The following is a 13,943-nucleotide window of genomic DNA, read 5'->3' as shown; positions in this document are numbered from 1 at the left end:
ATTTAAAAAATAGTTATTTTTATCATATCAAATTGTTTTATTATTATCAAAATGAAAATGAGAGGATGTGGGACCTCGAGATCACTAGCTAATTGTAATCAATCAGTACAGTGTGCATGCACCTATTCTTAGATAATTCTAATACATATTAAATTTAAAAAGTCGAAAATAATGATATTTATATTCAACGAAGAAAGGAATATATAGTGTAAATGGAGGGATTATAGATCGATATAGTTAATCAATTGAGTTATTAAAAATTATATAAAATATGCTATAGTATAAAAATTTGAGCGTTATATTTATTTATATTATATCTTAAATCATTTAAATCTATCATCTTATTTTTATTTTATTGATTTGTCACAATCAAATTACGCAGGCCAGGAGATGTATAGATCATAATGTCAATTTTCACATTTTTGAAAATAATAATAATAATAAATGCATGTATTTAAATTTGTGTCATTAGGATAAGGCAAGAAAAATGAAAATGAAAGAAAGGGCAATTATTGTACACCATGAATTGAAGATTGGACCAATATGGATTATTTGCCTAAAAAAATTTATAACGAAAGCCAAATAAGGAAATATTGGACCGGTGAAATCAGAATTTAGAGTTTATAGATTTTAATTTTTAAATTATAAATATATAGTTTATAATTTAAATTATTAAATTTTATCAAATTTGGTAAGTGAGTACTCTTTTAAGCCTAAGCGTGTAAAATAGAAATACTATAAATAAATAAATAATAATAATAATAATAATAATAAAAAGAGATTCTAAGTACTTGGTACATATAATTCCTCTAATATTATTTTTTGTTTTGTTTTACACATCTCTTAAAAAGTTATAAAAATATATATATATATACTTCTATACTAATTTACGCTTCAATTTTTTAAGACACTATATTTAGATATCTTATCCATTAGTATCAAAATTAACAATGGAGAAACTTTACAATATTCATACTTTCAAATAAAAAATAAAAAACAATTTAAAGACAAAATGGAAAAAAATAAGAGAATTCTATTTTGATTTTGTACATTGATAAATAATTTAATAGAAATTTTTGTAATGTAGATAAATAATATGAATATTGAACGGAAGGAATAATATTTTTTAGTAGTACTTTATCATGTGTATTGTTTAGCTGAATTAAATAGTGAGTTAGCGATCATTGACAGATATGGTATGCAGTGAATACAGTTGTTCATTTTTAAATCAAAGATTTTGAATTTGACCCCTAGATATGTGATTCTTAATAAGAAGCGTTTTCCTTCGAATGACACTCCACACAACACAAATCTAAAATAATCTAGCTCAAGTATATAATACGATGTAAAAAATAATTAAAAATTAAATTGTGAAAATCAATAATGGTTTAAGTTAGCAAACATATTTTTATTGTTGGCAAAAACACTAATCACAACATAATTAATTTAGGGCAGATTAAAAGAATCCATGTGATGCAATGAATCGAAATCCTTTAAAAAGAAAAACAGCTGTAGCAATCGGCCGTAAAAATCAATGCATTTGTCTTCTTCCATATAATCATCTCAATGTTGCACATACATTATTAATTGTCCTTTAATCACTTTTTAGTAATATAATAATAATAATAATAATAATAATAATAATTAAGTAAATAGCGAAAGACTCAAATTTTACATGTAATAAATGGTGAAATATACATCGAAGATGTTTTTTCACATATATAAAAATGTTTAATAAAAAAAGATTGGATTTTATCAGACCTTTAACTTGATGTTGAATTCACTATTAGGATAGATAAATGTTTAACCTGCAATATCTAATAACGAGTTGAAGTAGTGAATCTATTGGTACTAGGGGTGTCAAATGAGCGGGTTGAATTGAAATTAGAGATATTAAAATAGAAATCGGGTTGGATCTTGACCTGTCTAAATTTACTTTGGGCTCAAATGAGTTGGGTTCAAATAGGCTAAAAAGCGGGTTGAGTCTTGACCCGCCTAATTTGATTCAATTAATCTCAATAATTTTAACATAGTGATATTTAATTTTTATAATCACAATTCAAATTTCAGCTCAATTTTTTTTTTTAAAAAATGTAACAAATGAATAAATAAATCCTAAAAGATGTTAAATAGATAATAATCCATATCTGTTATAAATACATTGAATTAAGTGGATAGTCCATAAGGTTGGTACATGAACAACCATTCATATTCACTAGGTGACATGAACCTTTTTGGATAAGAATGTATCTATTTATTATGATACTTAATATGGTAACCTTTGGAGTGATTTCTCACTCTATAAATAGGGTTGTTCATTCACTATTGTAATATATACATATGAGATTTATATACACTTGAATAAGAAGAAAGTCTTCTCTTCCATCTTACTTCTCTTGTTTTCGTCTCTTTATATTTATATTGCCATGAGCTTGATTTTATAACAATATCTTTAATATAACAACATATTTTAATAAAGAGTTTTCAAACGGCTTGAAATTGGAGATTAAATAGGACTTAATTGAAAATCCGCTTAATATAAGTTAGACTTAATGAGTTGAGATTGAACATAATTCAAATTATTTTGAATCCAACCTTAACGGAATTTCTATGTCTGAGTTCATTTTTGACCCCCTAATTAATACCATAATAGTGATATGCAACTTTAGATTTAACGATAGCCTATTTATCTTTCGAAATGGAGATCCTTGTTATAACATTAATAGCATGTGCTTGTCCTTTTTTTTTTTTCTTTTGTCAATAAAATTATAGTTGCTGAAAATATTAAGTATAGATTAATTATTTTCAATAGAGACATTTTTATTTTTTTTTTGTGTGAAATTAAAGATCTTTCATGTGACTTTGTCCTATTAAAAGTATATTGGGCTTGGCCTGATTGGAGGCACCAAGCCCAACCCATCTAAATTTCAGCAAATTAAGCTAAATTACATCGAATTGAGCAAGTTTAGCAGCACGACATAAGACGTGAAAGTAGAAGTGAAAATTGATACACTGGTCGAGAGAGTTTCAGATATTTCATGGGGTATTGATACTGCAAACTATTAAAACATAACTGGTGAAATACATGGAAGCTCGTCTCTTGGGTACTATTGCATAACAATAATTTACTACCAAGGTTTAAATATAAGATTTGCAAGACTGTGGGTAGATTATTACACTACTATGTTGGACAGGGTTGAAAAATAAATTTTCATGTTCAAAAAATATAGTAACTTAAGTGTAAATGCTTTGTGCCACTGAGTTGATGTGAGATGTTAGTTGTAGCAAGCGTTATGAGAGGTAGGTTTAGATCGAAAAAAGAATTTAAGAGAGATAATTAAATAAGAGGTCTAATTCATCAGTGGCCTCCTAGAATTTGACATTAATTTTTACTTAGATACCCCAAATTGACTTTGTTTATTTTAGACACCTCGTGTCGTGTCTCGCTGTGTCATTTTGTCACTTTTTGCTGACATGACATAGTGAGTGTGATATACTTCTTACCAGCCCGTGGAGAGCTTATATTGAATCTATTTTTATTTAATTTTTTCTTCTTCTTCTTTCCCATTTCAGCAACTGTTTTTAAAAACTTAAACTTCTTACATGGAGAAATAAATGTAATAGTGCTATAACACCAAGAAATTTCAAGCTTAAACAACTTTTCTTATTTTGTTGCCATTTTTCCTCCTTGAAATGTTTTGAAAAAAATTGAAATATATTTTCTTAAAAAAAGGGAACTCTTTTTTTAAATTTGAAGAATTTGTTTTTATTTGAAGTTATAAATATGAGGAATCAGTTTTGCAAAAGAAATTGTGCTTTTGTAAACAATTCCTTTCAAATAGTTAAATTACTGTAAAAATATATCAAATAAAATTAAAATAATCTAGGGTTAGGGGTTGCGGAATGTAGAGAAATCTGGTGGGGGAGAGGTTGTGAATCAGGGATGATGGTGGTAGAGAAAATAACATAACACTTGTAAGTGGTCAATTCTTTTTAAAATTATTTGATAAGATAAAAATTGACACAAATTATTAAATCATTGATCTTTTTTTTTTTAAAAAAATAATTCAAAATTCATCATTTAAAAATTATTTTCGATATATATGTCATGTGTCATTGTTTAATTCGTCATTTTGACATGTCATCAACGAGTGTGTTACACACACCTTACATATTTGCCTGATTATTAAAAAAAAATATTCAAAATGACACACTAAAAATAACATGAGGTGTCTAAGTAAAAATTAGTGCCAACTAAGGAGTCAGCTATGAATTAAACCTAAATAAAATATAACACCATTTTAACTGAATGAGAACATGACCTTAGATATGATAGTTCAGATTAAATATAAAAGATTGTACATTATTGCCTTATCGGATGTAGCAATATTTCTAGTAAACGATTTATGTTATTTTTTCTAATATACATATATTTTATATATTATTAACTATATTTTTAAAGCATCATTTTACGCCAACTCCTATATTTCCAAACCTAAAAATATACATGCAGATTATCTAAACCAAATAAACAAGCTACAATGTTAAATCAATTGCGTAGATTTTCCTACACAATCTGCTTCTTGTTGCTCTTGATTACCACCGGAACCCTAAGATTTCACCGTTTCGTTGAAGGCCTACAACGGAGGATCCACGTTTTTGACGATCTTAACGGTGAACTAGACAATGAAGAGGGCGAAGAATTGAAACAATGGGGCGAGAAGAAACCCCCAAACTCCGAATCCGCCCCGCCCTCAAATGATGTCGAAAAAAGGAGCCCATCGGATATTCAATCTGAAATGATGAGGCGGGTCCTAGGACCCGTTTTCGGATTCGTGAAGCTCCGACTCGGAACTCGTCGGACTCCGGTCGGTATCTCTATTTACCTTTGAATTCTTTGTTTTTCATTGATAATTTAATTACTGATTTATATGGTAGTTTAGTTGTAAATGTGAGATCTCGAAAATCATCAATTTCTAGGCTGCCTTGAGCAGAGAGAGGGCTTTCAACCCACAAACTCTAGAGAGCATTTCCTTTCTTAGTTGCCTCAATTAATTTTATCTGGGATTACAAGTTAATATATGTATATATATTATTTAATTTTCTAGTACAAATACCGAATGCATAAAGCATGAACCCCACTTAGCTTCACCTCTGGCCTGGAGATTACATTTTAATGTTTCTTCCGTATTTGGGTGAAAGAGGTCATAATAGATTGGAAGGGATATACTGAAATCATATATGCACAGCAAGTTTGGGATTAAAACATAATGATTGATTGATTTTAATTGAGTGTGTGGTAAAGGGAAGGATCCACTAAGGATCAAAACTTGTACCCTAGAGGTTGGGAGCTTTAAAAATGAGCTGTTACTACACAAAATCGTATGACTAACTGAAAAAGAATTAACTTTTTAGTTATAGATATCAATGTTAATTTTCTTGTTTGAGTATTGTTGTTGGATGCAAGGTAATAGAACCGTATTTGTTTAGATTATAATGATTTTCATTTTTCAGGAGATGGTTACTCATGTTGCCAAGCGGTGGGTTAATCTAGCAAGATCTGAAGGAATGGAGACGAAGTTCATAGGTGTTGATTGGACCACGATAATGTTCACCATGGAAAAAGGTCGAGACACAACAGAGGTTTGTTTTACTTTCCCAAATCAGATGTCTTCTAATTCTGTAACTGCTGATATTGCTTATGGATGCTTTTTGCAAAGAGATTGTTCAAAAGGTTGAAACAATTAGGGAGTTTGGTAGAAAGTTGGTAAGTTTTTCCTTATTAACTAGTTGAGGATATGATGGAAGAGAATCAATCTTAATACATACCACAAATGAAGAGCAGATTAAATATCACTTGAAGGAACTTTATGGGAAGATTTTTGAGAATTTGTAATAGGGAAATGAAAAGTGAAGCTTCAAAGAAACATAAAGAAAACACTTTCCCATTGTTAAACCTGTTTAATGTCAACCCAGAACTCTCTGTAAATATTAGCTCTTTCTCCTTGAAAATCAATAAGTAAGCCCACTAAACCCGAAGGTGATGTAGCAGGGGAGGGTTAGGGTGAAAACAACTACTACTCCTTCAGAAAAATACCTCTAGCGATACTACATTACTCCATTTCAGATATAATGTCAAGCAACTTGAGGGTTAACCCTGCATTTTCAATTGCATTGTGTGCTACCAACAAACCATATTCCTTTTATTCAAAGGAGGTATTCTCAAATGCAAACTATTAAATATGGTTACTTAATTATGCTAAGGGAATTTCAATATGTCAATATTTTGGTGTTGTTGTTATGATCATTCAGGAAAGTAGAATGAACATTCTCTCATTGTTTGGATATTAACCTTATGGTAACTTTGCTAATTATCATTGGACAATCTCCAATTTGTGCCGTATTACTAGTTGCTAGTCACGGTTTCCTTCTTTTGTTATAAATGTTTTTACTTGACTCACAATTTTTTTTCAAAGTGTGCATGCAAATTCCAATTTACAATCAGTTAGCTTTAAATTTTACCCCTGCAACTGCTTTTATTGCATGTTTTGAGCTGGCTTAACTCAGATTCTGAATGCTAGAGGGTTTGAGATTTTGTAAGTCAATTTCGCAGTTGAAAAAGTTTTTGCTGGAACAAGAAGAAGCATATGAGATTAACATAGGAGACCAACTATTTCGAAGACCAGGTGACCCTCCTTTTGATGAAGTATTAGAGATTGAGGAAGAGAAGAGCAGACACTCTGAGTTGTAATGGTTAGAAACAAACCTTTCTTTTCTCCTCTATTCCTTTCTTGATTTGCAGGAATTTGTACATTAGTTCATTCTTCCGTGCAGTTCATTCAATGGTCCTCCAACAACATCTATTACGAGACAGGTTACTGGACATGGCAGTCATCTTATCCCTCACTATTTTTCTCCTGAGTTTTCTGGTTACCATCTTGTTCCCTTCTATCATTCATGATATTTTTTGCAACCAAGAGCTTATTAAATTATAGCTCTGCTTGACTAATAATTTACACATGTAGATTCCATAAGTTAGTTGCAGTAGGATGCTAACATTATAATATTGAACATCTTATACCAGGAAATACGTGTTAATATCTCAAAAGTTCACGAGTTGTGGTCATTTGCAATACACTCTTGAAATAGTCTCTTCTTAGGGAAAAAGGTCTGATATACCCCTCAACTTCAACTTTGTCATTTGGAGCTGATATATCCCTTGTTATGGAAGTGGTTCATATATGTCTTTACCGTTATACAAACGACTCACATATACCCCTACCGTTACAAAATGAGCTCATATATATCCTTTATTAAACGGAAGTTAAAAAAGTTAGTTCTAAATTTATACTTTTTTCTTTTAATTTTTTTCAAAATTATTTAGGGTTATATATGATTCTTCAATCAAAGTTCAAGGTATATTTTAACTTTTTTCATACACAAATTATTTTTTGACTTTTTTTATTATAATTATTTGAGTTTCTTATTCTTATTTCTATTTTTTTTTCTTTCATTCCTTTAAGAAGAAAAAATTTTAATTATATTTTTGTCTATATTTTAATTTGATTTTTGTATTCGAAGAAAAAAATTTGGTCATCTACAATAAGTTTTACAAGAATTTTAGTGAAACATAAATAAATTTAATTATCATAATAATAATTCTAAATTAGTTATTGAAATAAAATAAAGTCAAAAAAATAATATTTGACGAGGATTATACTTATTCATATGGGATTATATTTTTTAGAAAAAAATAATTAAAAATTAGATTAATTTTTTTTTTCATTTCCGTCAAAGGAAAAGGGTATATATGAGCCATTTGTTTACAAGTAGGGGTATATATGAGCCACTTTCATAAAAAGGAGTATATCAGCTCTAAATGACAAAGTTGAAGGGTATATCAGACTCTTTTTCCTTTCATGTTCAAGATTTGGTAAGTAGAATTATTAGATGTTTTGTATCGGTGAACAATAATACAATGATTTCATTGAAGGGTTAAGATGTATATAAATTTGCATGAACGCCATTATTATAAGTTATAGAAAGAATCATATTCTGTCTACTAGTTATGTCTTGGTATTCTCCTTTTAATAATAATTAATGATGAGAAATAAATAATATATCAATAAACTTTACTCAACAATTATAGACATCATGTGCGTCGTGTCTAACATCTCCTCCACTCCTTAAGATTGTTGTAGAAGTACGTGGAGATTTAACTGTGCAAATAAATTAACTCGTTTTGATAATTTATGAGTAATTATTAGTGATGATGTAATGATAAATATGTAACTACATATGAAATATTTTTTTTTGTAAAAAATATATATTTTTTCACTTATAATTTAGTCTCAATATATTTATTTATATTCATCAACATAAAAAGAATATTTTTTTCCAAAATTTCCTCATTATTAAATATAAAATTGACGTATCTAATTCATGAATCACATGTAAAATTTAAAAATTAGGTATGTTAATGTATTTGGACAAATGTGAATAATATCTACGAAAATTTCATTTAACAAAAGGCAAAATTAAGATAAAAATAATAACTTCACTAATAACATTTTTTCCCAAAATTACATAAGGCACGTCAACGACTTCTCCACTCGTACAAGCAAACCGCTAAAAACCGGGAATACTTGAACCGGGCCCACAGAATTTGGCCAAACGGCATCGTTTTGAGAAAGAGTAAAACCGCTATCCTCACTTCATGAGCAAGTCATTTATACTGCAGCTTTACCGGTTTTGCCGGTTGTCTTTATCTAATTCACCAAAAAGATCTTAACTATATATAAACCATTCTCTCTCTCCGCCCATTTTTCGACACAGTTTCCAATCATTCTCGCCGGAGCTCCGACGTTATCTTCATCGATCACGTATCTCTCACCGCTTATCGGTTATGTAAGTATTCGGAAATTCAGCTCCGGTTTTAATTTTAGTTTAGTGATTTTATGTCCACTGATTTGTTGATCGGATTATTTGATTGTTGGATTATTTTGAGTTCAATCTGTTAATCTGATTTAGCTTTGTTCGGTATATTAATTAGTGCAGTGGATTCGCTCTTCGGATCTGAGCTATGTACGTCTGCTGAATGCTTGTTTATTACGTAATTTCTTCTCTGTCAATACGATTCTGTACATGTTGCTGTTTTTTTTTATCTCTGTTGTATAAATTACATTGATTTTACTCTAAGTTGGAACTTTTTAGAGTTTAGAGTAGTGTTGTTCAAAAGTAACTGATCCGTAGATTGAAAAATATTGGCAGACGAATTTGATAGTGAAAAATTGTAAATTGCTGAATGAATTCAAAAGTTCACAGTTAACAGAAATAAGACAAACACACAGAGAAAAAGGCACCATAAGTTTTCTTCAAGTTTTTCCTGATTATGTTTGCAGTTTGCATGTTTTGAAAAGTACAAGAGATGGTTCCATTGGAATAAATGTGACTTCAGAGGTATTGAGCAACTTTTATGTGTAATTGCTTTGAAATCTTGTGGTTTTGTGTCCTCAATGTCGCAAGTAGCTTGTTATAAGACTTGTAAGATCCACGATTCTGTAAAGAATTACTTGATATCATACTAGCTAATTTCGTGCATTTTTGGTACCAGAAGTTTGCAGAAATGTATTAGTTCAATAAACTTATCATATGTTTCCTCATAATTTCTTACTGATTTTCTTCGGGATAAATTTGAAATTTTGTTATTCAGAAGGCATGATGCCTTTTAAGCACTTGACCTCTGATTTCATGTGTTTTCTCTTTTTAAATCTCTTCAGTTTCATTTTCTAAAAGATGGCAAGTAATGAGGAAGGTGAAGAAACTGCTCCTCGTGGAAATGAGTGGGAAGTTGTATCACTCACACAATCAGCATATGCTGCTGCCCCTGGTCCAAAGCAGGTTGACTCGAATGATGATAATGGCAGTAGCACAGAGTATGTGGCAGAAACTTCCCAGGCAATGTTTATGTCTGGACACTTTGTCTTTCCACCAAGCCAACATGAGAATTTGCCATTGGAACCTGATGTTAATGAGATCAATAATGATCAGGAAGGTGAAGATGCTGCTCCAGAACTTGTTGCTAATGAAGAGGGTAAATCAGATTTTTATGAAGGAAGTACAGAAACTAAAGGATCGAGCACACCAGAATTACCTGGTATTCAATTTTTTGATGAAAAGGGTAACCGGTTATCTATTGGTGCAGAATTTGAAGAAGATGCAGCCCTGCAACGCTTAAGTTTGGTAGACAAAGAGCAGAGTATCTTTGGTGTTGCTAACTATAGTTCATACCAGAGTGAAGAACACATGGGTTTCTCAGTAACAACAGAGGAAACCAACATTCTTGAAGAATCAGTTGAACCCTCTCACCAGGGCTTAGAGTCGGTCAGTTCGAATTTGCCAAATACAAAAGATGAAGATGATTATGATGCCGGTAACCTTCCTTGTCAAGCATGGTGGAAAAGACGGGCTGCTTCCCTAGTTGCCCATGCAAAAGACACAAATGCATTATGGTCTATTTTCATTGCTGCTGCTGTTATGGGTCTTGTGATGATTGGTCAGAAGTGGCAGCAAGAAAGGTGGCAAGTATTGCAAATGAAGTGGCAGGCTGGAGTCCATAGTGAGGTGAGTTGTTGCTGTTTGTTAAAAATAATTGAAAATGGTATCCCCATTGAGTTGAATAGTTCAACTTTGTGTCTCTCTGCAAATGGGTTTTTCTTTTAAGAAAGGAAAATGTAGAAAAACTAGCTAGAGTCACTTTGTAATACTTGATCTACCAGTTAAAGTATTACAAAGTCGCTCTAGGTGGTCTTTTCTGCATTTTTTGTTGATGCAATACTTGTCAGTTGGCTCATGGCTGACAATTAGAAAATCCAGGGAATTAACTAGCAAAGCAGATATTCTGATTGAGATAACTAAAAGAAGAAACATAAGATTGACCTTGAAAAGGTGTATTTAAACAAGATCCAGCTGATCAAAATGTCTTCAGCTTTGCTGCAAGCCTGCAACCCATTTTCTTTGTCAACATTATCAAGTACCTTACTAGATTTCCTCCCTCCTCCATAACTATATTCACTCTTCTCTCCTCTTTGTGTTTTCATTTTATTGGTCACATGAGGTCCTTGATAGCTCATCAGTTTTGCACCATTACTAGAGTTGTTTTCATGAAGATGAATTTTGAATGCACTCTGAGGCCTGTACCATATGTTGACGTATACTTGCGCAAGCTCCTTTTCACATGGGCATCTCATTATATTCTTTCATGACCTACTTTTGGCGAAAGTGCAGTTGCTAATGTTTTCTTGTGGTGAATCTAGTATATAAAAATTTTGTTGTCAAACTCTGGAAGAGTACAATCTTTCCCCTACAATAAATACATAAACTACTTTGCAGATCTTACAGTTGAGTTGATTTCCTTCCTGTTGTTCTGTGGGATATGTTAGTATGTTACTGTTTATGCAAGAGTTCTTTTTTCTCGGATTCTCTGGGTGCTGTAGACCCTTGTCATCTGCATTTACTCATCATCATCTATTTCTGATTAAGTATTTTTTTAAAAAAAATAACAAAATTAATGCTGCCAAGGAGGTTCGAACCAGTGCTGAAAATATTTGTGATTAAAGTAATTTATCTCTCTCAGGAATAAGTGAACTCCACTATCCATCTGCCTCAGAAGGGGATGAAATATACTTGTACTGCACACCTATGGTCTGCCTATTTTTAAATGGTTGACAATTCTTATACCTGTATATATAGAGAATTAGGGAAGAAAATAATTGCGCTATTTTATTAGTGGAAAATGGAGAGACCCTTGTATGATTTTGAACAACACCATATCATTCCAATCTGACAATTAAGTCTTCAAGGTTCTTAGGAGTTAGGATTTGCAAATCACATTCTCTAATTACAGTTAGTGCCTCAATCTGTAGACATAACTTGCTTTCAGAATTCCTTTTTGCTCTTGTTTTGATGGTGAATTACTGAACTTTTAAATCACGTTAGGATAAGGTTTTCGACTTTTTTTGGTTACGTTTTCATACTGATTGTTTGAAGAATGAATGCTGCTAAGCCTCGAAAGTGCAACATTTCCCTAAGAAACATTTCTCTCTATAAAGTCCTCTAGGTTCCACTGGTAAAGGAGAAGATGCAGGATTATTGCCATGGTTTCTGTTTCTTTTTGTTTGATACTTATGATCTTCTTTAATTGATAAATCTAGAAGCCTTGCGAAAAGCTAAGACTCAAAATAGCGACCAAGGGGTTGCCTATCATTAAAAAAAGCACTGGAAGTACAACACACAAGCTAGCCTGTGAAATTTTTCTGGAATCTGCACGGAATTTAATTTGCATTGTAGTCTCACAAAAAATAGCTATGGGATCTCTTCTGAATTATTAGTGGTGTGCAATGGGTGATGCCAACGAACTTGAAAGACCTTTTGGGTTGCTGGCAGAATCAGAAAGTTGGGAAGAGACTGAAGATAGTCTGGATTCTAGAAAACAATACCCCTTTGCATCTTTTGGACCATTTGGTTGGAAAATAAATGAGAGATGTTTTGAGAATCATTTTAGATATTGTAAACAGTAGGCGCCTCAAAATCTATATTTCTGGTATAGGGGTAATATGATAGAAAATTAGGGACAGTTCGAGGAATTTATAGTAGTTAACTACTTATGAGATTATAATTTGATACAGCTTTGCTGTAGTTTGTATGCTATTGGTACTTATAAAACGGAATTTACCTTACCTTATAAAAAAAGTTTCACCAACTACGATGCCCTACACAACAATACCAAATGACTTTAGGAGGGTTATTATTTCATTTGCTCCCCCCCAGACCCAACTTGTGGGATTTCACTATTGTTGTTAATATTAGTTCATTGGCCTTAGACTAGCTTGCAGTATTATTGTCTGAATATGGTTCTTTGTTGAGTCTGGAAATTCATGGGTGTTAAAATAAGTGAACCTGAATAACGGAATCTGCAGGTCTTTTGACCTCCTCATTAGCAAAGGAGTTTGCCATTTAACACTTGCTGTAGATTACATGTTTTCTTCAAGATCTCCATTGTTGGTTCTCGGAAGTTAAAAGCTTGTGTTGCTTCCTGTTGGTCTAGTAAATAGCCTTTACATTAAGATGGTACCGGAGACTTCAATCACACAAACAATTAGGTGATCAAAACCAGGATTAGCCTTTCACTTAGTGTGGTATAGAAGAACATTAAACCCTGGAAGTCATCCTTATATATGTTGTTAGTCCCGCTTACGTTTCTTGTTGTCAGTTCAAACATCTTGGTTCTCAGAAATGCCATTTGGACTGATAATTTCACTCTGTTTAGTTGCATTGATCTGTATTTCAATGTTGGCAGAGGATTAGCAGGATGTTTGGTCCACTATCTCGATTGAAAGATGTGGTTGTTGGGGGTGATCGCCGTGGTACGTTCATCAGAGGGAGTGGAGCAGCTCAACATTAAGATGATGATGATGAAAATGAGTGAGTGAGCCAATGTTTTGTTTACTTGATATGCTAGCTTTGTTTCTTCAGTGTATCTGATTAACTTGCTTTTGACAGGGCATGATGCGAATATGTTATGTTCTTATGATGGGGTTGTATATTATGCACGCACTAGGGTGTCTTGATTGTGGGTTAAGTATGAAAGGTCGCAGCAGCCAGCCCTGTTTGATGTTGATTCTCGCTCTTTGCACTAGAGTCTAGCTACGTTCTGAAAAATAGCATCTGGAAACTTTATATCTTTTATACAATTTGTTCACAAAAGGTTTAAGTTGTCTGCTGTCTGATTTTTCTCTTTTGGGGTTTCTGGAAAAAAAATGTACTGTATTATTTTCATGATCTAATTTTGAGCAGGTGTAGAGCTCGTCAGTTTGTACATATCTGGTGTCAGATCGTTGCTGGATTTTACATACAGTTTTTTGGATTACCTTCTGCTTATAATT

General features: G+C 31.9%; 2 protein-coding genes across 4 annotated transcripts; both read left to right on the top strand.

Moving 5' to 3' along the window:
- Nucleotides 1-4,313: 4,313 nt before the first annotated feature.
- Nucleotides 4,314-7,108, top strand: LOC101268429 (uncharacterized). 2 transcript variants are annotated; one of them, XM_010328193.4, is made up of 4 exons: nucleotides 4,314-4,868; nucleotides 5,515-5,643; nucleotides 6,614-6,753; nucleotides 6,835-7,108. In XM_010328193.4, exons 1-3 carry the CDS (start codon nucleotides 4,542-4,544, stop codon nucleotides 6,749-6,751), a joined length of 594 nt encoding a protein of 197 aa, XP_010326495.2. In that variant the 5' UTR covers nucleotides 4,314-4,541; the 3' UTR covers nucleotides 6,752-6,753; nucleotides 6,835-7,108. The 2 variants fall into 2 exon arrangements, with proteins under 2 accessions (XP_010326495.2, XP_025887754.2); XM_026031969.2 differs by having other exon boundaries at nucleotides 6,614-6,883.
- A 1,631-nt stretch (nucleotides 7,109-8,739) lies between these two features.
- On the top strand, nucleotides 8,740-13,941 carry LOC101260970 (ATG8-interacting protein 1). 2 transcript variants are annotated; one of them, XM_004229882.5, is made up of 5 exons: nucleotides 8,757-8,907; nucleotides 9,780-10,093; nucleotides 10,205-10,623; nucleotides 13,358-13,482; nucleotides 13,561-13,941. In XM_004229882.5, exons 2-4 carry the CDS (start codon nucleotides 9,796-9,798, stop codon nucleotides 13,460-13,462), a joined length of 822 nt encoding a protein of 273 aa, XP_004229930.2. In that variant the 5' UTR covers nucleotides 8,757-8,907; nucleotides 9,780-9,795; the 3' UTR covers nucleotides 13,463-13,482; nucleotides 13,561-13,941. The 2 variants fall into 2 exon arrangements, with proteins under 2 accessions (XP_004229929.2, XP_004229930.2); XM_004229881.5 differs by having other exon boundaries at nucleotides 8,740-8,907; nucleotides 9,780-10,623.
- The last annotated feature ends 2 nt before the right edge of the window (nucleotides 13,942-13,943 follow it).

The sequence above is a fragment of the Solanum lycopersicum genome, chromosome 1 (genome assembly GCF_036512215.1).
Source record: "Solanum lycopersicum chromosome 1, SLM_r2.1".
Taxonomy (NCBI): domain Eukaryota; kingdom Viridiplantae; phylum Streptophyta; class Magnoliopsida; order Solanales; family Solanaceae; genus Solanum; species Solanum lycopersicum.
Note: the sequence above shows the minus strand (reverse complement) of the source record. Positions and strands in the feature narration are given on the sequence as shown.

Coding starts and splice junctions, on each gene's coding strand:
- LOC101268429 (XM_010328193.4), top strand. CDS start 4,542: ATGTTAAATCAATTGCGTAGATTTTCCTACACAATCTGCTTCTTGTTG. Junction 4,869..5,514: donor TCGGAACTCGTCGGACTCCG/GTCGGTATCTCT, acceptor TTCATTTTTCAG/GAGATGGTTACTCATGTTGC. Junction 5,644..6,613: donor AAGGTCGAGACACAACAGAG/GTTTGTTTTACT, acceptor TCAATTTCGCAG/TTGAAAAAGTTTTTGCTGGA.
- LOC101260970 (XM_004229881.5), top strand. CDS start 9,796: ATGGCAAGTAATGAGGAAGGTGAAGAAACTGCTCCTCGTGGAAATGAG. Junction 10,624..13,357: donor AGGCTGGAGTCCATAGTGAG/GTGAGTTGTTGC, acceptor CAATGTTGGCAG/AGGATTAGCAGGATGTTTGG.